Source organism: Vigna umbellata, chromosome 5, assembly GCF_029865625.1.
Source record: "Vigna umbellata cultivar VRB3 chromosome 5, Vumbellata_1.0, whole genome shotgun sequence".
Classification (NCBI taxonomy): Eukaryota; Viridiplantae; Streptophyta; class Magnoliopsida; order Fabales; family Fabaceae; genus Vigna; species Vigna umbellata.
Genome location: NC_142169.1, coordinates 61309588 through 61335098, shown reverse-complemented (window position 1 = coordinate 61335098; position 25511 = coordinate 61309588). Strand labels below are relative to the sequence as shown.

The 25511-nt window shown below is 37.3% G+C and overlaps 5 protein-coding genes and 1 long non-coding RNA gene across 8 annotated transcripts; 3 read left to right on the top strand and 3 right to left on the bottom strand.

Moving 5' to 3' along the window:
- Positions 1 to 892: 892 nt before the first annotated feature.
- On the bottom strand, positions 893 to 5586 carry LOC148198772 (putative glucose-6-phosphate 1-epimerase). Of its 3 annotated transcripts, none has more exons than XM_088116326.1 (10): positions 4868 to 5586; positions 4658 to 4753; positions 3904 to 4341; positions 3645 to 3719; positions 3132 to 3188; positions 2886 to 3049; positions 2593 to 2727; positions 1874 to 1976; positions 1553 to 1652; positions 893 to 1437 (listed from the first exon to the last, which is right to left on the bottom strand). In XM_088116326.1, the coding sequence occupies exons 3-10, from the start codon at positions 4012 to 4014 to the stop codon at positions 1229 to 1231; spliced, it is 954 nt and encodes a 317-aa protein (XP_087972452.1). In that variant the 5' UTR covers positions 4015 to 4341; positions 4658 to 4753; positions 4868 to 5586; the 3' UTR covers positions 893 to 1228. The 3 variants fall into 3 exon arrangements, with proteins under 3 accessions (XP_087972452.1, XP_087972454.1, XP_087972453.1); XM_088116328.1 differs by having other exon boundaries at positions 3904 to 4117; XM_088116327.1 differs by having other exon boundaries at positions 3904 to 4117; positions 4658 to 5586.
- A 2820-nt stretch (positions 5587 to 8406) lies between these two features.
- LOC148198770 (uncharacterized) lies at positions 8407 to 11271 on the top strand. The gene is made up of 8 exons (XM_088115911.1): positions 8407 to 8439; positions 8524 to 9150; positions 9238 to 9363; positions 9463 to 9956; positions 10042 to 10123; positions 10794 to 10897; positions 10995 to 11085; positions 11170 to 11271. The coding sequence occupies exons 1-8, from the start codon at positions 8407 to 8409 to the stop codon at positions 11269 to 11271; spliced, it is 1659 nt and encodes a 552-aa protein (XP_087972037.1).
- LOC148198771 (uncharacterized) lies at positions 10215 to 10720 on the top strand. The gene is made up of 3 exons (XR_015786871.1): positions 10215 to 10305; positions 10389 to 10511; positions 10600 to 10720. It is a non-coding gene; the product is annotated as an uncharacterized LOC148198771 (long non-coding RNA).
- A 3113-nt stretch (positions 11272 to 14384) lies between the features above and the next one.
- On the bottom strand, positions 14385 to 24499 carry LOC148198767 (uncharacterized). Its single transcript, XM_088115910.1, has 5 exons — positions 24459 to 24499; positions 23959 to 24016; positions 14848 to 14922; positions 14652 to 14717; positions 14385 to 14561 (listed from the first exon to the last, which is right to left on the bottom strand). The coding sequence occupies exons 1-5, from the start codon at positions 24497 to 24499 to the stop codon at positions 14385 to 14387; spliced, it is 417 nt and encodes a 138-aa protein (XP_087972036.1).
- On the top strand, positions 16405 to 18861 carry LOC148198769 (protein FAR-RED IMPAIRED RESPONSE 1-like). The gene is made up of 2 exons (XM_088092003.1): positions 16405 to 18558; positions 18652 to 18861. Exons 1-2 carry the CDS (start codon positions 16405 to 16407, stop codon positions 18859 to 18861), a joined length of 2364 nt encoding a protein of 787 aa, XP_087948129.1.
- Positions 22503 to 23314, bottom strand: LOC148198768 (uncharacterized). Its single transcript, XM_088091999.1, has 3 exons — positions 23255 to 23314; positions 23025 to 23159; positions 22503 to 22940 (listed from the first exon to the last, which is right to left on the bottom strand). Exons 1-3 carry the CDS (start codon positions 23312 to 23314, stop codon positions 22503 to 22505), a joined length of 633 nt encoding a protein of 210 aa, XP_087948125.1.
- Positions 24500 to 25511: the final 1012 nt, after the last annotated feature.

Below are 25511 nucleotides of genomic sequence, written 5' to 3'. Positions count from 1 at the left end.
AAGTTTTTTGGTAGAGTTGAATACTGTAAGTTTGAAACATCACTAATACAGATTCAGAAGAAAAAAAAGTATTTGAAGTAATAATATTGTATGGAAAAATGTTAATTTTTCTGGGAAAAAAATTTCACAGAAAAAGTTAACCTGAAAGTTAATGATCAAGAAAATTTTAGGATTATTTCTATGGTAAAGGAAAGTATTTTGGTGGTTGAGTTTGTTTTCAACTAATACCAGACTTCATTAAAAAATATATTATAATACTAACTATTTATAAAAATAAGTTTGAAGTAATGAGAATTATGAATGGAGAGTGATATAACGAGAATATAATTGAACCCAAAAATTTTACCTCTTGAAAGAAACCACTAGTAAATGATGAAAAAATTAAGATAATTATGAGTGCAGATGAACATATGAAGCTCAGTTGAAAAAAAGTAAATACCGATTCATAGTTTGAATAACCAACCGCAATGTCTCGTATCTCAGCAACTTCAACCTTTTAATGCACAGCCCATCGGTCCCATTTGTACAAAGCAGGAGAAGTGCTATTGCTTTTTGACGCACCACTTTTGACCCACTTTATTGAATACAGACATGAATTTAATTACATCACAGTCAACATCAGAATTCTTGACAATGTCATTCAATTGTAAACATCATTTATAATAAAAATATTGACTTCTAGATTACTTTAAAAACCATTTATAGCATAATTCAGCCAACTAACCATGAAATAAAAACAGTGATAGTATACAAAACTTATGTGAAGGTTATTGAATTATGCACGTATCACTGTAAAATGGAAAATGCCAAAAAAAGATGCATGATCACATTGTCCACTAATCACTCGTTTTATCTGTCATGAGAGGCAGATCATAGCCGTAACCATCCAATATAAGCAAATTGGAACACCAAAGCTAAATTATCCATGCCGTGGAACATATCATCAAATCCATGGAGAGAATAAACTCGGCACCAACTCAACAAATCTAATGCTTAAAGAAGGAGCATCCATAGCAGAACAGAAGGAACCAACTGACTAATGACCTGGTAACACTTGAAAGCCATTCTCACAAAAAACATAAGCCTCTCTAAAGCACTATTTCTAGCCTAAGATCACAACAACATAAAACCTGACACTCCTACTGAACAGCACTATTTCTACAACTAGATGCTGCTACATTGCTGGATGTAGTAGCAGCATTAACTCAGACCCATTTTGTACAATTCCTCAAAGACCACTTCTGTCAAGACCGAGACGGTCACTGCAAAAACTTGATGGCACAACTGATAGCTGCAGCCGACCGGTCCATTCCTCTCCCGGCTTTAAGCTCACCGGTTTCTCTATCACCGCCCCGTCAACACAAAGCATTTGTTTGTACTCTTCATCACCAAAATCTACCATGGATTTTGATTTCTTTTCCCATGGATTCCACACAGCTGAACACACCATAAAAGTTAAGATGAAAAGGACTGATTTTATATTTTCTACAACTCGAAACCTTATCTACGTTTGTATTTTGTTTGCGGAAAAAATTTGCTACTTAGAGCTTACCAACATCAGGGAGACCTTCCTTCCTTATAACAAATGTTCGCTTCTTCTCATGATCTAGCACTGCAATTATGTTTGGAGAGCTAAGATAAACTCGATCCACCTGCCATGAAGGAAGTATGGATATTAAAAACATCTTCATTAGCCTTCATTGTGTCAAAACCAAAAGACTTTAGTGGATATTGTGTGTGATTGACAAAACTGCAGCATAGGCCAGGAATATAGTGCTCTATTTATCTCAACCTGAAGTAATAGCTTAAATTGCAGCATGGAACTATAAATGTCTACATTTTGTTAACATCAATATAACCTAGAAGGGTTTACCTCAGATTCAAATGTTATTGCATCTCCTTGTTCAGTAAATCGTTCTTTTTTGAAAAGGTTGTCTAGGTAGTCCAGTGTCTCCAGACCTTCAATCCTTATCTCACTATAAAAATTGTTAATGTGACGTTAATAATGATTGTCAATCTTAAAATAAAATTTCCTGTTCTAAAACAATCAAAAGAGAGGTAGTTCAAGTAAAAATATGTAAACAAGAATCTATATAGGTAACAAGCATTGCAAACAGTAGTTTGCTTCAAATGCTTACAAATTCTATAGGCTGTGTAAGAACTTTGTACTTTCATTACGACTGATCACTTGATTACATATTTCCCGATAACTGACATGAATAAAACTCATAATTCCAGTATTCGGAGAAGAATCCACCTAATATATAGAGTATCCATGCTAGTTTCAAATGATTAGAGTGTAAGTTGTTATTAGTTTCTCAAGAAGAGAAACAGTCCTCTAAGATCTGCTTGAATGTTAAAATCCCACAATTTAAAGCATTCAGCAAATGCAGAAAATACACGTTTCAGAACAAAAACCAAATATTTGTCTACTATAAATATTGAACAAGGAAGTACCATTAGTGCTAAATAAAACTCTGATCAAGTGTTCAGCAATCAATTTACTATGGAAAAGAAAAATGATGGTTGGACATCACCCCACACACTCAGAAAAGGGAATGCAGACCAAGTACAACAAAGAATTATCCATACCTAATGTCAGAAACCAATAAGTATGTGTGATACGCGAATGAGAAACTAAATGGCTTGCCATTTATATTCCTGACTCTAGATATCAAAGTCAGGTCCCCATCTGCTGCAAGAGACACCCGAAGACGGAATTCAAAACTGGTACAATTATTAAACAATCGTTAGATTACTACTGCTTGAAATTTACTGCCAAACACAGGAAAAAGTAATATCGAGTGCATATATGCCAGATTCAAATTATCAAACACATGGAGAGTGGATATCCCTGTTATACTGTCACATCATGCTATTCATACCTGTGTGGCCAGCACTTCATATCTTCTTCAGATGATTTTAGCACCAGGTCAATGAAGGATTTCCCACTGGAGTCATTCCCAGGAAGAGGAGGAGGGTTTTCATCAATTGCCCACATTCTATTTCTTGCAAAACCATGCTGCTCCAGCGATCCACAGTTTCCAAACTGTGAAACAAATTCAGCTCAAGATATGTAAGTATGCATGTTAGAAGATATATAAAATGAACGTAAAAAGGAATAAGCTTGCCTGTGGAAAACACATGGGAATTCCTCCTCGAATTGCTTTTGGAGCCTTGAAAATTGCCTACAGATAATGGAAAAGGAAACAAAACAGTTAGTTATTACTACTTGCCTCTTTAAAAAGTATAATTGATTAAAGTTCTGTGTTCCTACAAAATCATCAGTTAAGAAGTTGGTTTTGCCGTCAAAGTTTTTCATTATACCAGTATTCAACCCCAGTGGTTCCAAAGGACAAAAGCACCATTCTTCCCTGTTTTTCTCTTGCATCGATGTGATTGATGGACAGCATAGAATACTATGATTCATCAAAATCCAAACTCTTCTTAAATTTATTGATTATTTGGGCCAATGCCTTTCTCATGCCAGTTGCAATATAATGCAGATTATCCCAAAATGAAAATTTTCAGAAAGCAAGATTATGAAATATTGACATGTTTTCCTTATACAGCGCTGACAACTAACAAAATTCATATAATTTAAAATGTACAAATTGATTTTCAATCAAAATTGAAAGACATACCTTGCTGCTTGTGAATAGAAGTTCTTCCCCGTGCTCATTCCGCCATGAAGTGACCTGCGCCCCCTGTAAGCTTACCTAATTTCAAGAAAAAACAGTTAATCTAAGTAATCGTAGTAATTAAATTACTCAAACTACAAATATCTTTACAGACCAAGTTATCCACATCAAGAATTCACATTGGATGTCATAGTAAATTTTAAAATCATAACTTTACCAAATGTTAAAACCGATACCAGTTTTGCAATGAACAATTTCTCACCCGTGCCGAAGAACCCCTTGGGGTCCGAAGCAGAACTTGATCAATTCCATTCCAGTCCTTTGTAATTTCAGTTGCTGCTCTATAGTCCCATACGGCTGCAGAATGCCCCATTCAAATTACTGCAGATCCTAAATTTCTTCAGCAAAATCCTATTAAGCTTCTCAAATTCGGAACATGCAAATGCCAGAGGATTGAAGGGGTCTCCACCTCACACCTATACCGTAACAAACACGTGAATTAGCCTCCTCGTCAGTTAAATCCAAAATCCCAACACCCAATTTCACTCAAAATTTCTTCTCACTGGTATGATTCAGATCTACGGAACAATAAACCTATTTAAACAAGAATCTGGAATGTGTGATAGAATTCCATGAAAACTCCAGAAAGCCAAGAGCAGAAACATTACACTGAACATTTAGCAATTGAATACCAATCTACCTGGTACACATCCAAACATGTCCTTAAAACTTGTCAGATTTACAGCAGAAAAAGACAATTAAACACTGAACAAACATAATAACTATCAGTAAATAAATAAATCACGCACGCATACATACATTACATACACACACATACATATATTACAGCTGTAATAAAATTAAAATTTTCTTTAATAATATAAGCAGAATACAATAACCATGATTTCTTCAGGAAAATTCAAATTAAGGAAGAAAAACCAAACACTAATAAATCTCAAGAGAATACTGAATAATAAATCTCCCATTAACCAAACACTGGTAATAAGTTTACTTACTTCAACAATCCGGAATCAGGAATTCTAAGTCTAAACCGACACCAGGTCTTGGATGCAGAGAGAAGCAGCAGTAGGAGCCAGAATAATGCATGAGCTCTGTGAAATGAGTTAAGAAAATTCACACATCCAATGACACGAGGCAGCACATGCTCATCAAGTACATAGATACATAAATGACGAAGAAGAAGCGTTCAAAAAGTCGAAAGTTACCCTTTTCTTAGAAGTATGCATTCAAGACCATACTTGCAATTGAATCAAGAAAGTTCAAAACTTTCAACAACCCCAAGATTTGAAAAACCAAAAAAACTACAGCAAATGGTAGGTGGCAATGTTGTGTGAAGGGGAGATAAAACTTTTACAGAAGCTTAAGATAAGGAGCAAAAACCGGTCTTGTAAATTCTGTGTCTGTTGGCTGCTGAAGAGATCTAGTTCTTGGACGTGGAGATACGAGAAGTAAATGTACACATGTACAAACCGTCAAAAAATTTAAACATTTTTTAATGACAATTAAACTACATTAATTTTGTGTACAAGATTTAAAACCAGAATAAAATATACACCATTCCAGTACAGGGTTGAAAGCTACTTTTTCTTTGGACTGTGGTGGAGAGAATCAAGAGTCACATACACAACACACAACACAATCGAAGGTGATGGATGAATCCATCTCAAAATGTAAACCAATAGAAAAAACAAAAAAAAAAACACTTATGTCTTAAACACAGAACACACAACACAGAGGCATCACATCACTTCAGCATACTATTATAAGGGCATGCGTAGATGTTCGGTATTTCTTCCAATGAGGTGTGCAAAATGGATTTGTCACCGCAATCCCGGGCTTATCTTTCAATTTCTCTTTCTTTTTTCTTTTAGCACGGAAACACTGACCATTTTCTTTCTTTTTAATATACCGAGACAGAGCACACAAAAAAAGAAATTGAAATTCCCACAATAAAAAATTTTAGTCTAATAAATTATCATTATCCTCACTATATTATTAGTATGACAATAATATTAATAATAATTATTATTATTATACTATCATTTCGTCACGGCTGTTCAATTGAGACGATAAGGGCAAAGAGACGTCCATGGAATTCTAGACTCTGCATCACCGTTAGTATTTTGAACATTAAATTTACATTTATTCATACAATATGCTGTTTGGTAGTATTATCTTCATTATCTTTTTCACTGTGCACATTTATTTCTTTCCTGTCTCTTTCAATCATGATTACATACACATTTTTTGCATTTTGTTGTACTGAAATTATTTTTTTACTTTTTAACCTTTTCAATCTTTTCATTCTACAGTAAACCATTGTATTAATGGCTAAGGTTTAATATTTTTAAAAACAAAAACCTTGAACTGATTAAACTTTTAGTTGGAGTCTTAAATTAGAAATTATAATTTTGATCTTCTGCAACTTATAAGGAGTACCTGAAATTATTTAAATCGATACAAAATATTGTTTTTCTTTGACTTCGAACCAGTAAATTAACTTGAACTCGCTTATAAAATTCGCAAACTATAAACGGCATAACTAATTATATATATAGATTAAATACTTAATTAATTTTTAAAAGTGTAGATGAGCTATTTTTATATTATAAGCTTGTATTTGATTTTATATGGAAACCCAGTTTCGTTTCATTCATCTATTTTTAAAACTTTAAAAATATCAATTATTAATTTTGAGTTATGTCATTATCTTTACTGGATATTTAATAAGTTTATATAAAGAGCGATAAATTTATTGAATATTCAAGAAAAATAATTATATGCAAAACAATTTCAAAACAATGTTGTTTTAGTTTGGGGTTAAGGTTAAGTCTTTTTTTAAAAAGGTTTTCCTGTTCGATCGAACCAAAGTTCTACCTACAAAGAATATTTCAACGTTAAAATCAGTGTTTATTTGAATGTTCTATATTAAAAGACAATCATTTATTAGATATTTTGGAATAGACTTCTTATTAGTATTGATTATTTATTACATAAATAATAATAATATGATATAAAATTGTAATTATTTTTAGTGTAAATTTTACTTAATTCAACAACCAACCGATTTATCACTGTTTATATAGAATTAAAAGACTGTTTTATATAGAATTAAAAGAATTATTGACTGTTCAATTCATGATTAACAAAGACATAAATTATATTTCTGAATTAATATGTCACCTTAGTAAGAATAAATAGATAAAAAGAACGAAAGTATTATTACTTTTATTTATGGTAATTGACCATCACCGTTCATCATATATATTGAGTAATGATAAAGTAAAGTAATATATTTTAGAGATTTGGTTTGGTTTGGTTTATCGTGGTTTGAATATAGTTTTGATAAAAATAATGAAACAACCTTTTACTGTCTGTGGTTTGAAACCCAGAAGACCAATATGAGGAATTTAAATTCCAGAATGATGATTTTGAAAAGGAAAACTTTATCACTCACTATGTTCATGTGGGTGTTGAAGATTCCTCATGTGAGTATTGAAGACTCTGAATAAAAAAAACATACTTTAAATAAGATGTGTTGAAGGAAGGTGCGATGCGAAGGATGATGGGAGAGTTAGCAAAAAATAACAAATGTAACACATTTTTTCCCAAACATGAACCTTCCAAACTCATTCGTTCCCTGTTTATTGAATATATGAAAATGTTGGGTTAACAGTGAAATATAAGCATGTGTTCACAGTTATTGATGTTGTAGGGTTTATGGTTGTTTCGTGTTGAGGAATGGGCGTAGCAAACTACCTTCTGATGTAGCCAACTACCACCGCCCCACATATCTCATCCTTAATGTCCACTATTCAACGACATTGCTTTCCATACATGTCACATCTCTCACATCACATCCACACAATCCTCAATCTTCAACTCGCTTATAACAATTCATAATATTTTTTTAGGAAAATGATACTCAGACAACATATTTTGACAACATTTCGACACAGCCCACGTGTCAGCGAATGAGAGGGCCACGTTTAGGTGGAAAAAAGCTGCCGCGTTCTGAGAAAATCTGACTGCGTTCTGAGAAAACTTCAAATTTGACGTGGTGGCGAGGACGGGCACGGGCAGCTTGCGTTTGTGCGTTTCAAATTTCAAATGGTTTTTTTATCACTTGGTAGAGAGAGAAGAGGCGCGAACAACCAAAACCCCCATTTGTGTGACCTAGACGAGAGACAAGCGCGAAAAGGGTGCACGAGCGAGAGAGAGAGAGAGAACGAGTCCTAGCCGGAGTGCCGCCGTTCACTGTTGAACGCCGTGTCGGAGACATCGAACGCCCTCCAGCCCGTTCCTGTGTGAGGGGCGGTCGTGGACCTCTCGAAGCGAAGACGGCATCGTGTTCCGTCCGTTCCGGCCCAGCGACCTACGGAGGCTTTGAAGGTGTCGCTTCGTCCCAAGTGGTGCCGTCCCTGTCGCGGAGTGCCGCCGGAGGTTCGCCGGAGTCTCGGCTGTGAGGCGGACCAAAAAGAGGGGTTTTCCGCACTGTGAGTTCCACGGACACCTGAGGCAACCGTATCTGTTCCAACCGCCACACGTGGTCTTCACCCAAGGTTGGTTTGTTTTTGCATTTTTCACTGGAATGAAGGTTGAATACATGGATGATGTTGGAAAATGGATTGGATTTGGTTTTGTATGAAACGTCTCCCAAGTGGATGTTGTTCTGTTTCTAATTTTTATACAAGTTCTCTGCTTAATGTTACATTGTTGCTGTAATTCTGTTGGATTGGTAGTCATGGATTGCAATAACGAAGAAGCTTACAAGAATGTAAGTATATTTAATAATACGAAAAGTGTAAGCTTTGTTTCAAAAGAGGGTATGATGGTTTAATTGTTTGAAAATGAATTGTAGTTGCGGTTGCGGGCATGGAGTGACACAAAACCGATAGTGGACCTTAATTCCATACTACGCGACAGTGATAGGACACGTATCCAAATGACTCCCTTCAAGTGGTGTGTTTATATGAACAGTCCAATTGACTTCTGCACTCCTTTGTTGAAGGAAATGGTTAGACGTTGGGTTAGCCGGAACGAATCTTTTGTTTTGAAGCAAACAATGGTACCATTTACAGTTGCGGATGTTTGCATGACTTTAGGGTTGGGTGTTGGTGGTTCAGATGTCAATTTTGATGATAACTTTGATGCTGTTGTTTGTCATCAATTTTCGTCAAAGTCATTCACTGTAAAAGATGTCATACATAGGATAAAGGTGTTAATACAAAACAATGAGACTGATGTTGATTGTGTTTGTCGTTTGTATATTTTAGTTTGTTTTATTGTTTTCTACTTTCCTAGACATTCAAGGGCAGTTAGTAATATGCCTTTTAGAGTATTAGATAACATTGATAATTTGTACGACTATAATTGGGCAAAAGCTGTCCACACATTTGTGGTAAATAGTTTAGGAAATGCTTCACGGAAGATCAGGGAAGGTGACATAAGGGACCTAGGTCTTAGCGGGAATGTTGCAGTGTTGCAGGTAAGAAATTATAAATTTTATTACGTTTGATGTGGCCGTAATTTGTTTATTATATGATTAATGGTTTGGTTAAAATTTGTTTTTTAGCTATGGGCGGTTGAACGTTTGGGTTTAGCCGACGGTGCACATGACATTGTGTTCCCGCGAATAATGAATTGGCGTTCGCTTAAGTTAAGGTCTAACAAAATAGACGAATTGTTTAAACGGAAAGAGGTAAGTTAGGTGTTATTTGAATTGACATTTTTATGATATGCAGTACATGAATTGTGTTTTACTGTTATTAAATGATTAATTACATAAGGATGTTTATAGATATGTTGGGAGTGGTTTTTGCGGGACGAGGACCGTCAAAACTCAATCATTTGTGCGGCCCTTCATTTGGAAGAAGGGTCAATAGCGGAAGATGATGGAGATGAGTTAGGGTTAAGTTGGGAAGAATTGGTCATGAAGAAAATTGAAGACAACCAAAGAAAAATGGTTGCAATGGATAAAGAATTAAGAAGTTTGGCTACATTGGTAGGTGTTGGGAAGGAAGATTATGACAAAGGGAATGATGATAAAGAAGAGGATGGTGATGTTGACGGTGATGGTGGGCCACATGGGGAAGGCGAATGTTTTCAAACATTCAGGTATACTGATGGGGGTGGTTGTTGCGAAGGACAGAAGGATGACGTTGAGGACGTTATGGATATTGAACCTGTTGTAAGCACTGAGGCAGTACATGATGACACTGAGGTTGATAATTTATTGAATGTAAATCAAACACAGTTGTACAACATGGTTATTCCGTTTAAACTTCCTTGGAGGTAATGAATTTGACAATTATTAAATTGGATTTAGTATTACTGTGATGATGAAACATGTTGACTTATGTCATATTTTTGTTTCAAGGGTTGTTTCTGAAATTTGCGGTCAAACATTTGGAACCCAAGAGTGTTATTGTTTTGGACCTAGGATGCAGGTTGGCAACACGGTAATAATCAAATTTGGTTTGTCAATTTATGATTTATTTTATTTGATATGTCGGTTCAATTGTATAGTATTAACAAGTTGTTGGTTGTGTAGGGGATTTTGTTTGCCACATCAGTGTTCATGTTCTTTGAAAGAAGGAGTACTGGAGTAGTGAAAAGGATATGTTTTAGTCCATTATATGCGGTAGGTTAAAATAGTAGTTGTTTTATGCTGTTAATAATCTGTTAACATGAGAAATGAAACCTAACCGTGTCAGTTCCTTGCAGACCCATGTTTTAATTGAGTCAAGAAAGAGAAAGAGTAATCGCAAAGTTTGGACATTGAATGACTACTCTCACTACTTCCAGTCTAATATCATCGGATTTGATGACATTGTTAATGCCGAATTTGTTAGTGCAATTACATTTCATTGAAGTAATTTGGAGAGTATGTTTATGGTTATTCATAGTTGATGGTGTGATATTAATTTTGTTGTAGTTGTTTGTCCCAATTATCCATGACGGCCATTGGTGGTGCTACGCTGTGAAGATTCCATCATTGGAAATGTTTGCACTGGACTCTTTTGGGCACAAAAGAAAGGAACGACAAAAGATTGACAATGTCATTGTATGTATAGTAATTGATGTTTACTTTGTGATTCCAAATTTATAAGGGAAGTATGTTGTTTCCAGGCACATAATCTTGCATTGCTTTTTGGACATTTGTTGAATTGTTCGGAAGAGAACAAACCATCATTGGAGGTACAACACTTGCATACTCCAATCCAACCAAACAAGTATGTTTGTAATGTTGATTTTTCTAAGAATAATATTTTATTGTATAATTCATATGTTAAATATCATACTGGCGTTGTTGGACTTGTTTTGATGTAGCTTTGATTGTGGAGTAATTGTTTTGAAAATTATGGAGTTGTGGGATGGCATTGACAAATATGAAAGAAAGACAATGCCCACTTACACAACTGTAAGCTGTGTAAATTTGTATGTTGTGCATCTTTCATACAAATGTTGCATTGGATTAATGTTTTGTGCATTATTGTGTTTGCAGGAAGAACTACAACAAGTTAGGGAGCATTATGTTTGTCAATGGATTTTGGATGTCGACAACGTGCGGAGGAATCAAGTGTTGCAAGATTTAGGCATGTTGTAGAATGTTGGGAATTAATGATGTTTGAACATTTGTTGATACATTTGATATTTATGTTTTGGTTGCACATCCAATGTCAATTATGAAAATTTAGAGAAATATATGTGGTAGTTCAAATTAAGTTATTTGAAGTTATTTGGCTGTCATGTGCAAAACGTTTTATGGAAGTACGTACTGGTCCTGTGTGTGCAAAGACTTAAACCAAAGTAACCACTTATTTAGCCTTTGGTAACAGTTGTGGTCCTGCAGCTGGACTTTTTCAGAGACCGAACGCTCGTCCAAGTGCGGAAGCAGGAAAGGACGCTCGCCCAAGAGAACTAACGGTCGTCAGGAGAAGGAACGTGCAATTGACGGTCGTCCAGCGAGAAGAGCACGCTCGCCCTGTGGACGGTCCTCCAGGAAGTTAGGGAGCATTATGTTTGTCAATGGATTTTGGATGTCGACAACATGGGGAGGAATCAAGTGTTGGAAGATTTTGGCATGTTCTAGAATGTTGGGAATTAATGATGGTTGAACACTTGTTCATACATATGATATTTATGTATTGGTTGCACATCCAATATGAAATTTTGAATTTTTGAGAAATATATGTGGTAGTTCAAATGAAGTTAGTTGAAGTTATTTGACTGTCATGTGCAAAACGTTTTATCGAAGTACGTAGTGGTCCTGTGTGTCCAAAGAGTTATACCAAAGTAACCAGTTATTTACCCTTTGGTAACAGTTCTGGTCTTGCAGCTGGAGCGTTACGAATTCAGGTTGGAGTGGGACGAATTTCTTAATAAATTGAGAAATTATTGTATGGAAATGAATGACAAACACAACCAACGAGGGAGAAGACATTACGCACCCCTGAATGAGTGTGGTGAACGAAGTTGTCTTTTGTGTGGAAAAAGTTAAACCTAAGTACCCACTTATTTAACCATTGCTACCAGTTGTGGTCGTTGATAACGGTAATTTTGACCATTATATTTGAACAAATTTTCGTTCCAAATCCACCCTTTTTAAGCTTGAAACATGTATAATCCTCCCTTTTTATATGTAAGTTGTGAATAAATGTAGTGTAAGCTTTACATTTAAGTTATCATGGTTAATCCCTTTTGGAGAACTACTTAACTGGGAACCAAGGAAAAGATGCAAAAGCATGATGCTAAAGGAACGCTCGTACAAGTGCGTGACTTTTTAAAAAAAGGAAGGCTCGTTGAAGTTCCTAAGCAGGACAGGACGCTCGCCCAAGAAAACGAACGCTCGTTAGGAGATTGAACGTGCAATTGACGCTCGTCCAGCGAGAACAGGACGGTCGTTTTTTGGACGGAAGTCAACGAACGCTCGCCCAGTGAGAAGTGGACGGTCGTCCACCAACTACGTTCAGTTGACGCTCGTTCAGCGAACCGTACGCTCTGTCAGCCAGAAGAGGACGGTCGTCCAGCCAGGGAAAGAGGACGGTCGTCCATCAAAGTAAGAGGACGCTTGCCCATGTGGACGCAAGTCAACGAACGCTCGCCCATTGAGAAGTCGACGGTCGTCCACCAAGTACGTTCAGTTGACGCTCGTCCAGAGAACCGTACGCTCTGTCAGCCAGGAGAGGACGGTCGTCCAGCCAGGCAAAGAGGACGGTCGTCCATCAAAGTAAGAGGACGGTCGTCCAGAAGCGCTGAGTGGGACCTCAGGGAGGTGGTTTTGGGCAGTGGGAACTCTCCATTCTTCCTCCTTGGATCCCCATTCTTGCATTTTTGTCCATTGTAAGCTGAAGTTCTCCATGACTATGGAGAACAAATTTCAATTTGTTGGAAATTAATAATGTAATTACGAAACTTTCATGTAAATGCACTTGAGTTTTAATGAATTTAAGGTTTTTTCATTTGATTGTGAGTGTTTAATTTGCTTCTCTTAAAGGTTGTTGTGACTTGATCAACCATAGCATGATTGTTACATGTGCTTGATATTGGGAAATATTTTGTGGATCTTGAACTGGAATTAACACCTATAGGAGATTCTATGTAGGGTAACAGCTTCATCCTGTAGTTGTCTAGAACCTCTAATTGTAATGGAGATGAACTTTCCGAGTTACCAAGGGATTGGGAATGCAAAAGTGAATCTAGGGTGTTTCTACCAAGGGATTGGGTAATTACAATCATTCTCCAACATCGGAAATCCATATTGTTTCATCATCCATTAACCACTTTGAATCTTGTAGTGTCTAAGAAGTTAATTTTATTGACATTGGAGTCGAACGAATTTGTTAGTTAATACATTCCCAAATAATTGTTTCTAAATTAATGACAAATAGAAGACATGACCTAGACGACATTAGACATCCCTAAATGACTGTGGTGTATGAAGTTGGCCTTTGTGTGCAAAAAGTTATATCTAAGTCCCCACTTAGTTACCCTTTGGTACCCGTTCAGGTGGTGGAGGTGGAGCGTTAGCAATTGACCTTCCAGTGGCACGAATTTGATAATAAATTTATAAATAATTGTTTCTAAATTAATTACAAACACAACGATTGATATGTGAGGACATTAGGCACCCGTAAATGACTGTGGTGTACGATGTTGGCATGTGTGTGCAAAAACTGAAACCTGAGTACCCACTTATTTAGCCATTGATACCAGTGGAGATCATTAATGTCATTGTTTGGAAATTACGTACAAGTCGAACACATTACCCCAAATGTAATTGTAACAGCATGACGGAAAACATAACGTGCGTAAATGTTTAACAACAAAACGTTCGCATCAGGGACTAACAAGTTTCCTTAGTATGTCGTCTATTTCGTTGGATGAAGTGGGGTTTTGTGGGATCATTTGGACGGACGACTTGGTTGTTGGGTATGTTGTCCTTCCATACAGGCCTTCTAGATATGAAGTCAGCTCCATTTGTTTGACATGAACGATGTCGGATGGATCCAATAGGAAATGCTGAAAGCAAAGGAAGGCTACGTAAGGTGGGTCACAATGATGTCCAACGTAAATTATGGTTATTATTTGATTTCAATTGTGAATAGGTAACCTTCATTGATATTGAAATAAGTGCATACAGTACGTTACAAAACATAACTAATATTTATGTTACCTAATGCTTGAAATACAAACATAACGTTAATTTCTAAACGGTCATCAATCTTCCATGGGGGTTGTTGTTTTATTATTAGATGCAGAAGGACAAGCCTTTTGAGATGGACCAACATCTTTGTCTTTGTTGTTGTTTTCGGCACATGGGTTGGATCGAATCACAGGTCTTGATGAAGCGTTAAGTAGTTCCTCAGTTGGAGGTCCTATGTCAGCTTTGAAGACCTACACATTGGTTCAAGTCACTTTAACAATACGACGCCCGTACGTATGGAACAAAATAATTACGATTTAGTTATGAGTTGACGATATTACCTTCACAACGTTCCGGACTGTTATATTCAAGTAGTAAATCCTGCCAAAAGGACTCAATGCACCAACCTGTGCGTAAAGACATGTATAACATTTTAAAGCAACGAATAAGTTAACGTTAACGTGCTGCATGATTCTTAAAGGTTATAATTAGAAGGTGTAGTTGGTTTACACTTTGCAATAATAACACAGCACCAACTCCTATATCCGGCCCAAACTCTGGATGCAGAAGGACTTTGTTGTGAACCGAAGCAGACAATGACGTACTTTGATCCTGTTAGGAAGGAATACCGAAAAAGTTAACATAGCACGCTTTTAACAAACTTAACAATGTAGACAGTGTGGCAGTTCAATCCTGTAAGTGATTGACCTTGACAACAATTTTCATGTCACCCAATCCATTTGGGTTGCACTCTTTAACAATACATGCTACAAATGGAAGGACATGCATTGACTTAACGCGTTCTAGCTGGGTGACGTTGTCAATGTTGCCATCTTGTACAAGTCCTGCATACAATATCATACCATTGTTATTCAAAACATTCAACATTTTAACTACATAACCGTGTCCACTTATAATGAAAAAGTTGACCATGGTGTTTAATGAACTTCTCAGCCCATATCCAAGGATTAGATTTAAAATCTCGATCAAATGTTGCCTTTGCAATGTCATTAACAAATTCCTGTGTTGACTTAGGTTCATCTGTTTGCCGGTTTAGCATGGCCGCTTGTACATTTCCAGCTGGTCCTGGTATCAATGTTGCAGTTGAGTTGCACTTTTTTAAGAATGCTTTGAGATCACTGTCGTCTATATCAAGTCCCTCCCATGGCTCCATTCTTTCAAACTGCATGGTTGAAAACGAATTAGGTTATGCATGGGCCAACGAAAAAACACAGAACTTGTAGTTAAAGGAAAAGCTACTGTACCTGAAGTCCAAACAACTTTGAGGAGATATGCCAATAGCAAATCGAAAGCTGTATTATATAGACGAATAAAATATTATAATATTGACTTAAATCGCCATAATTACACATCAAACTTTTTTAACACAACTTACGCAGGGATAACTTAACAATTGAATAATCATATAATAATATTATATTAATTTGACATGACGTTTGTGCAGCTAAAACCCTTAATTGGCTTGTCATGCAATTAATGTTTAGGCGTTCCAGCCGTTGGAGTTTCCCGCCCATCCACCAACTTCCATTTAATGCAGTATAAACCCAAATAAAGCGGACCTTTTCTGATTAATTTGGTTGTTCGCATTAGTCACCTTTGCTCATTCAAGAATTACAGTGTATGCCCGAAAGCAACAGCTTCCGTGTATGAAGTTGGTAAGGCATTGAAGAGCATTTAATCCCAGCAAGTTGTTCAGACATTGAAGAGCATTTAATCCCCAGGGGCTTGGCCGTTGGACCTTGGTGGGATATTGAAGGCCATTTATTGAAGCCGTTGTGAAAGGACGTTCCTTCTCTTAGTAAGTTAATGTTTTAGTGATTTCAAATGTTATGCCTTTTATTACAGAGTTATTTTCTGGTTGATTGAACAAAGAAAAATGTTGGCTTTTGTTACAATATTGTTTCAAAGTTCCAAATACAAGAATGAGAGTTTTGACAAAGTGTGGGCATGAACATTAGTGGTCCCGGAATACCAAATATGTTGTTGTCATGTTTTAATGATTGCTTTCATTAACCTTTGACGTCCATGTCATCTTGGACTAGGCGTTGCTTTTGAATGTGATTGTCACGTATTATGGCGTCTGAAGAAGTAGCTTGTGCGGTGAACAACGATTCCATTGAGAATGTGAATGATATTGTCCCTAAAATTCATATGTGGTTTGATACAATCGAAGAGGTTAAAAGTTTTTACACTGACTATGCTGTGAGGAGTGGTTTTGGTGTTCGGATACGGACTTCTAGGAGAAATAAGAACAACGACTTAATCTTCCTTAAATTAGTTTGCTCTAGGGAAGGGAAGTACCTATCTTCCATTGCTCCAGAATGGAAAACCCAGCCAAGTCAGAAAAACCAATGTCCAGCTGGAATAAGTGTTGCTATGAAAGAAGGAAGATGGCAGGTGAGAACAGTTGTTACTGAACACAGCCATGACATGTGTCCAAATAACTCCAACCTTATACGTGGTAATCGAAGCATTAATATGCATGCGAAGCACACCCTTAATATCAATGATAATTCTGGTGTTCGCATTAACAAAAGTTTCATATCTTTGGTCAATGAGGCCGGTGGGTTTGAAAATATGCAATTCGTGGAACGTGATGCCCGTAATTATATTGGGCAGCAGAGAAGAACTCTTTGTAAGGAAGGTGATGGGCAAGCACTTTTAAGATATTTTTCAAGAATGAGAGAATTAAACAATGAATTTTTCTATGATATGGAAATGGACGACGAGAACCGAATAAGCAGTGTGTTTTGGGCCGATGCACGAAGTCGCGCAGCATGTCTAGATTTTGGTGATGTTGTGTCGTTTGACACAACCTACCTAACAAACAAATATGATATGCCATTTGCACCGTTTGTTGGTGTTAATCATCATGGTCATTCAATATTACTGGGTTGTGCTTTGATTTCCGCAGAGGACACTAGGACATTCACATGGTTATTTTCAACTTGGCTTAGATGTATGTCAAACAAGGCTCCTGAAGGTATCGTGACTGATCAATGCAAGGCAATGTCCAATGCCATAAACGTTGTGTTTCCAAACACAAAACACCGTTGGTGCTTGTGGCACATTATGAAAAAAATACCTGAGAAGTTGCAAGGCTACAAAGGCTATAAAGCAATCAAAAGTGAACTTAAGCGCCTTGTGTATGACACACTCAGTTATGAAGACTTTGAGTTAGGCTGGGCAAATTTGATGTCATGCCAAGGCTTAGAGAATAATGATTGGCTAAATTCATTGTATGCAGATAGAGAAAGATGGGTTCCTTGTTATATGAAACATCAATTTTGGGCGGGAATGTCAACTACCCAACGAAGTGAGGGCATGAATGCATTCTTTGATGGATTCATAAATTCAAGTACAACACTTCAACAATTTGTGCAGCAGTATGATAACGCCCTACGACAAAAAGCGCAAAAAGAAGTTGAGGCCGATTTTTGTTCAATGAATACGACACTACCATGTGGATCTCAATCTCTTATTGAAAGACAATACCAAACGGAGTACACACAGGCAAAATTTGTGGAAGTTCAAAACGAATTTCGGTCACGCATGAACTGCTTCATTAAAAACAGGACAAAAGAAGGTACAATAACTAGGTACAGTGTTAAAGAAGACTTCATATGGGAGGCTGAGTGTCGTTCAAAATTTCATGAAGTAGTCTTTGATCCTGTGACAACTGACACCCACTGTAGTTGCCAACTCTTTGAGTTTAGGGGAATCTTGTGTAGACATTCCTTATTGGTCCTAGGTCAAGAAGACGTGCGTAATGTACCAACAAAATATGTTTTGCGTAGGTGGAGCAAATACGTGCGTAGAAGACATACGCTAATAAAAGCATCTTACACCAACAACATTGAAGACCCTAAGATGCAGAGGTATCAAGCCTTGTGTAAGCGTTTCTATGACATCGCAGAGGTTGCTTGTGACTCTGAGACTGCATCTGAAAACTTGCTTTCGGATTTAAACTGTATAGCCAAAACTTTGGGTGTATGTACATCAACCACATTGTCCACGGTCAATGATGCATCTGGCATGGATGGACGCGTGCATTGTAATGAAGAGGTTCCACGTAGCTGTGAAATTGACGGCTTACTTGTGCGCAGTCCTGTAGCTGTCAAACGCAAAGGCCGACCCAGGACAAAAAGGTTGCAATCAACAGTTGAAAGAATTACGAAAAAGAAAAAGTCCCATGCTGCTAAAACCAAACATGGAAGGAATTCCAATGTCAGTAACAGACAAACATGTCGTTTCTTTTGATGTACTTTTATTAGTGATCAATTTCATTCATTTAAACCTTAACTAATACTCTTATTTCAGGATACAACTAACCAACACATAACGGACGTCCACAATGTTCAGGAAATTCCAACTGAGGAGATAACGGACGTCCACAATGTTCATGAACTTCCAACTGAGGACATGTTTGAATCTCAAGTCACCCAATCAGATTTCATGTCTTTATTGACATCAGGAGAATACATTGTTCACAATGATGAATTTTCACCAAATACTTATACACACCTTTAACCCATGTACTGTGGGTATAAACTTATTTTTTGGGATATGTATGCTGTTCAATATTATGTGTGTCATTTCATTCAAATAAATAACATTAATATATTACTTGGTTACATTTAATTTTCATTAATATGGTTACTGAGGAATGTTTAATACCGAACCCTGTGTTTGTTGGCTAAACGTTAAATGGGTGGGAACCACCACTTCCTGAATAAGGAAGCTAATGTTCCGTAGTTTGTACAAGTTGAGAATTTTGAGGAAACTGTCTTTCCTTTGTAAAAGTTTAGCTGTTTTATTGATTACAAAAGGATAGAAAGATGTGCAAAGAAACCACCACCACCGACAAAGAAATAAGCAAAGTTGCAGTACAGAAACAAATCTGTGTGAGTGTCTGCGAAGAGAGGGACAACCACTGGAAAATTGGTATAGCACCACCGTCAAGAGACAAAGTGAGTATGTTATTTATTGTGTTCAGTTATTGTGATCTGTGATGATTGTCTGCACCACTGTGAGAGAAAAGAGTGATTGTTGTATTTCTGAAAGCTTTTATTTACAATAAAAGTATATTTCGGACCAACATTGTTGAATACCGAACGCTGTCCACATGATTCCGCAGAACGCAAAGCATGGACAAAGAATGTCCTCCAAAACGAACGTCAACGAACGAGCGTCCAACAAGGAGCGTCAAAGCGTTCGCTGACGTCTAATACCGCTCGTTATGAGGCCCTTCTTTAAGAGGGCGTTCGTTAAGAGGCGGTTTCTGAATACGCCGTTCGTTATCCATGGTCACCGTTCGGCCCATTGTTAGAGCCGTTCGGTTTCTGCTTGCAATGATCCCTCTTTACTTATGGTTCATTTTTTACTTTTAACCTTCCGCGTGCTGTGCTTCCTTCGTATGACGCTCGTTATGTAACGACCGTTCGCCCATTCTTAGCACCGTTCGCCCACGATGGGGTTTGACATGTGATCTACTGCTGACTTTGAACGTTCGGTTTGTCAACTAGGTTGTTAGGACGGTCCTTATTTGGCGCCCGTTACGTAATATTGTTATTCGGAGAACGTTCGTTCTCAATGTTACTAGCGTTCGTTCTTAATGTGGTTTTTCTTCTTGTCTTATCCATTTAATGTACCCCAACCACCACGTCATAAACTAGTACGACTCATTTATTATGAAATAAATGGTTGTTGAAACGGTTCAACACATTTACTTTGAACGGATTCAAATTCCAGACCTCCCAATGGCATTCAACGTTGTTCTAAGGAACCAATTAATTGACTCTACCAATTCATTGGAATGGTTGTTGAAACGGTTCAGCACATTTATTGCTTCGTTGAACGGATTCAAATTCCACACCTCCCAATGCCATTCAACGTTCTTGTAACCAACCAATTAATTGACTCTACCAATTCATTGGACACGTCTGACGGTGCAGTGTTCTGATTTTTCGTCAAACCTCTTCATTGTGTATATATATTTGTGGTTTAGGGTTGGGTTAATGGAAAGAGCCAAACATATTGGTTTTGCATTTTCGAGTTATGGCTGCCTCAACCTCCGCTCTAACATTACGAGTCTTGTGGAAATTTGGATCCATCCACTTTTCTCATTCGGTAAGCATGTTCTTCGTAATTAATTTCTTCTCATCAAAGTAAGCTTATACTTGCTTAAAACTTGTGCAGGACATTGGGTACGTTGATAGGCACTTTGCTGCGGCCTTTCAAAATGAATTAGGACCGACATGGTCCTTGGTGGACAACAATGGTCACACGCATGTGGTGACTTATAACATGGATACCGTCAATCCAATAATAACTAATGGTTGGGGTCAAATGAGAAACATATACCCCGAAAGATTGAACGATTCCCACATAAGCTTCGACTATGTGGGTAATAATCATTTCCATATCACCATATATTTCGGTGCTTGCTCCCAAGAGAGTAGGGAATCCTTCATTTATGATGCTACCAATTATCCTGATACCTCATTGTTTCCGGTGAAGTTGACAAAATCACAAGCAGAGGGTAGTCATTTGGTACGTCGTAAGTAAATTTTTATTTTGTTATAAACTTGTCATAAATTGGACAATGTGATTTACTTCATTTTTGTTACTGCCACAGGACTTGCAAATTGCATTTGGGAATCTTATCAGGAGCAAAGGCTTGACACAGGTTATGCTCCTTGGACAGAAGGACGGCGTCATGTGTAGTGTTTTGGTTTCTGTCAGTCGCAATTCCACAAAGTTTGGAAAAGGATGGAAGGAATTTTGCAGGGAATATGGGTTGAAGGAGGGAGACGTCCTAGTCTTTGAGGTTAACAATCTTGGAAATGATATTTTAGTTCAAGTTTATATTAATGGATGTCCCTGTACTGTTATACATCCAATCTCAGTGTAAACCATAATCTACATTAGGAATTCATGTAACTGTCTTTCAATTTTTATGATCTAATGAAAATGCAATTACTACTTTTTGCTGTCAACCACCTTGGTCTTGATTCAATTGTTCTAGTTCAAGTTCATTATTTTTTACTTAACTTCATTTGTTATGGTAAAAATAAAAAAAAAAATTCATTAAAACCAATGCAATAAAACATTTGTTGTCAAAATGATCACTAACATAATAAAGTAAATAAATAATCTTTTGGAAAATATTCTACATAAGTTGGACTTTACTTAAAATATTTGGGTACTTACGTTATCAGTTTTGCCCACAGGGGTTTCTGAACTTCGAAATCATCTTTCTACCTGACAAAAATGCCCAATAAGGTACACTTAGTTGGACATCAAGGTTTTCATGTACTGTTGAAAATTTAAAAAATTAAATCATGATAATACAAAATCAACAATTAACGTGTGGGATGGTAGTTAATATGATTGGGTACTTACTTTATAAGTTATGCACACTACGGTGCAGTAGGTCTTTAATAAACGGTTTGAAGTTCTAATATTCACCACCATGTTTAAAATTATTATATTTTAATATAATAAGCGTGGTAAATTATCAATATATAAGACTACCTAAGTCCCAAAATTATGTTACAAAACAACACCTGGACCTAACAAAACACAAATGGGATCACCATTGAATTAAGTGGGGACTAATGTTTCAGAACGCTCGTCCTCGACGCTCGTTATCTCCACGTGCTCAGGACGCTCGTCCTGGCTCCGCTCGTTCAGCCCTCTTGCTCCCACTCGATCAGAACGCTCGTCCACGGCGCTCGTTATCTGCACTTGCTCAGGACGCTCGTCCTCGCTCCGCTCGTCCTAACAATTTCAATCTTCAGTTTGCACAAGGATGCTGTATGACCAACAATATATTTCCATTTATTTAGTTTTTCATGATTTCTGGTGTAACAAAAATAATAATCAATTTCAAAACCATATTTCCATCCACAACCATGACAAAATCTCCACTGTCATGCCTCAAATTCCCCATCAATATCAAACAAACTTTATTTCAAACAACTTGATTTCATGTTCATCCCATTTCAATTGAACTCCCTGCTTCTGTCATAAACTATTACAGACAACAACAATGAAATCATGACAATTCAAAAAAGGATTCCAATGTTTTCAAAATTAAAACAACTATTTCAACATGATTCCAAACATCATAACATTATCTAAAAGTTATATTCGTAATGTAATACAAATTACTCAGCAACTAATTTGTTTCTTCTAACACCTGCAGTATAAGGACTTCTTCTTACGACACTCTTAACCCGTATTCGGGGTTGCGCTTTCATACGATCATACATTGTGCTTTGTTGCATTTGAAATCCACCTTCAACCACAGCGGTTTGCTGCTCATGCTGAACCGGCGTACTTTGACAACCATCTTCACTTCCCCAACACGGTTCTTCCACAAATTCTTCATTGTTATCTTCATTTTTTGCTTCAACCAACTTTCTTAAATCCTTAATACTGCTTTCCATGTCCGCGATTACCCGTGTTTGTTCTTGTACAACAAAAAGTAATTTTTCCTTATCTCCTGTATTTTGCTTCTTAAATGGAATACCAAATTTCTCACAACCGTCTTTCACCATACCATAACAAAGCTCCTCTTTGGACACACCAACATCAATAACAACCTGCAATGTGATAAACAATTTTTGTTTCATAATAACACAAATGATAAATAACTTTGCACCTTCCTGTAATCAACAACTACTCACCCATCCCTTTGCCAAAGCATTTTTGATAAACTTATCCCCAATATTCATATCAATCCAGTTCAACAACCTTGGGAATTTTGTTACACGTGTACTGTAAATGGACTTCGATGTCACAAAATGGTGACAAAACCATACCTGCAGATGTTTAATCCATCAACTAACACAATAAAAATAATTCAAAGAATAAAGAATCATTGTCTTTCACTAACAATTACATAACAAACAACTACCTGCAACAGGTAAGCACATCCTTGAACATGAATATGGCTTTTGGTTGTTTCATTCTTCATTGTTGTTGAAGCACTACACACACTTTCAACAAAGTACTGAAAAACTAAACTGCCCCAATTGTACTTAGCCAGACACCCCAACTCCCAAACAAGGTAAAAAATGATTGGAAATACTACTCCACTTCGATTCGGAAGCAAGAACTCTGATATCCCTACCAATATATACAAGCTGCAAAAATGTTCTATTGGAAAATTTTCATGTTCCTCTAACAAAAAGTCATATACCATGCTGACATCCACTTTCCCCTCAGGGAAGTACTCCCTACAAACACTACGATGCCCAACTTTATTTAAATCTATCACTTCACCAACAATAGGCAACCCTAACGACAGACACACATCAAGTTCAGTAAACTTAATAACTTTGCCCCCAAAATAAAACCCACTCATGTTATCTACCCATTGACCACATAACTTAGATAACAAATTCCGACCTATCTTAATACAACTTGGCAAGTATAACAACCAACCAAAAACAGTCTTCTCAATGTAACCCTTCTGCTCAATAGTCAACCGTTCGTTCAAAACAGCTATCATCTTGGTTCTGCAGTAATGTCTGAACACTAACTGCATACGAAGTCATGATTACTAATTAAATACAGTCAAACAACAAATGGATCGAAATGAAATACAATCCTACGCACCTTCTTCCTTCTATCACTTCCTTTGTCACTTTGTTCACCAAGTTCTTCCTCCATCACACTACACCAACACAAAAACTAAAATTACATTACACCAACACATTTAACTAAAACAACAAATTGGAAATCATAACAAACATTGTCACCGTTTCTTAAAACACAACAAAATAGACAACAAAAATATATTTGTCATTTATGAATTCATATAATTCGTGCCACACAACACAACATTTTCAAACACTCATGCTCCAGGAACAGGACTGGTACCTTAGGCATAATAACTGGGTACCTGGGTTCCAGTTTTTGCACACGAAGGCCAACTACGTCCATCACTCTGATTTTGGGGTGGCTTGTTAGTTTTCACCTCATTTTATCTACTTCTGAGTAATGTGGGAACACTCATGTTAACATTATTTAATGTAATTCGTGCCACACAAGACAACATTTTCAAACACTCAGGCTACAGGAACAGGACTGGTACCTTAGGCATAATAACTGGGTACCTGGGTTCCAGTTTTTGCACACGAAGGCCAACTACGTCCATCACTCTGATTTTGGGGTGGCTTGTTAGTTTTCACCTCATTTTATCTACTTCTGAGTAATCTGGGAACACTCATGTTAACATTATTTCATGTAATTCGTGCCACACAATACAACATTTTCAAACACTCATGCTACAGGAACAGGACTGGTACCTTAGGCATAATAACTGGGTACCTGGGTTCCAGTTTTTGCACACGAAGGCCAACTACGTCCATCACTCTGATTTTGGGGTGGCTTGTTAGTTTTCACCTCATTTTATCTACTTCTGAGTAATCTGGGAACACTCATGTTAACATTATTTCATGTAATTCGTGCCACACAATACAACATTTTCAAACACTCATGCTACAGGAACAGGACTGGTACCTTAGGCATAATAACTGGGTACCTGGGTTTCACTTTTTGCACACGAAGGCCAACTACGTCCATGACTGTTATTTTGGGGTGGCTTGTTTGTTTTCCCTCATTTGACATACTTGTAAACCCTAAACCAACATTACTGCTACGAAACCCGAATGAAGTGGGTGATTGGGTTGAAGTTTTTTGACAGCAAAGCCAACTAGGTCCATTACTACCAATCCAACACAATTACAGCAAAAATGTAACATTAAGCAGAGAACTTGTATAACCATTACAAACAGAACAACATCCACTTGGGAGACGTTTCATACTAAACCAAATCCAATCCATTTTCCAACATCATCCATGTATTCAACCTTCATTCCAGTGAAAAATGCAAAAACAAACCAACCTTGGGTGAAGACCACGTGTGGCGGTTGGAACAGATACGGTTGCCTAAGCTGTCCGTGGAACTCACAGTGCGGAAAACCCCTCTTTTTGGTCCGCCTCACAGCCCACACTCCGGCGAGACTCCGGCGAACCTCCGGCGGCACTCCGGGACAGGGACGGAACCACCTGGGACGAAGCGACACCTTCAACGCCTCCCTAGGTCGCTGGGCCGGAAGGGAGGAAACACCATGCCGTCTTCGCGAACAGCGTTCCACGTCGGAGCT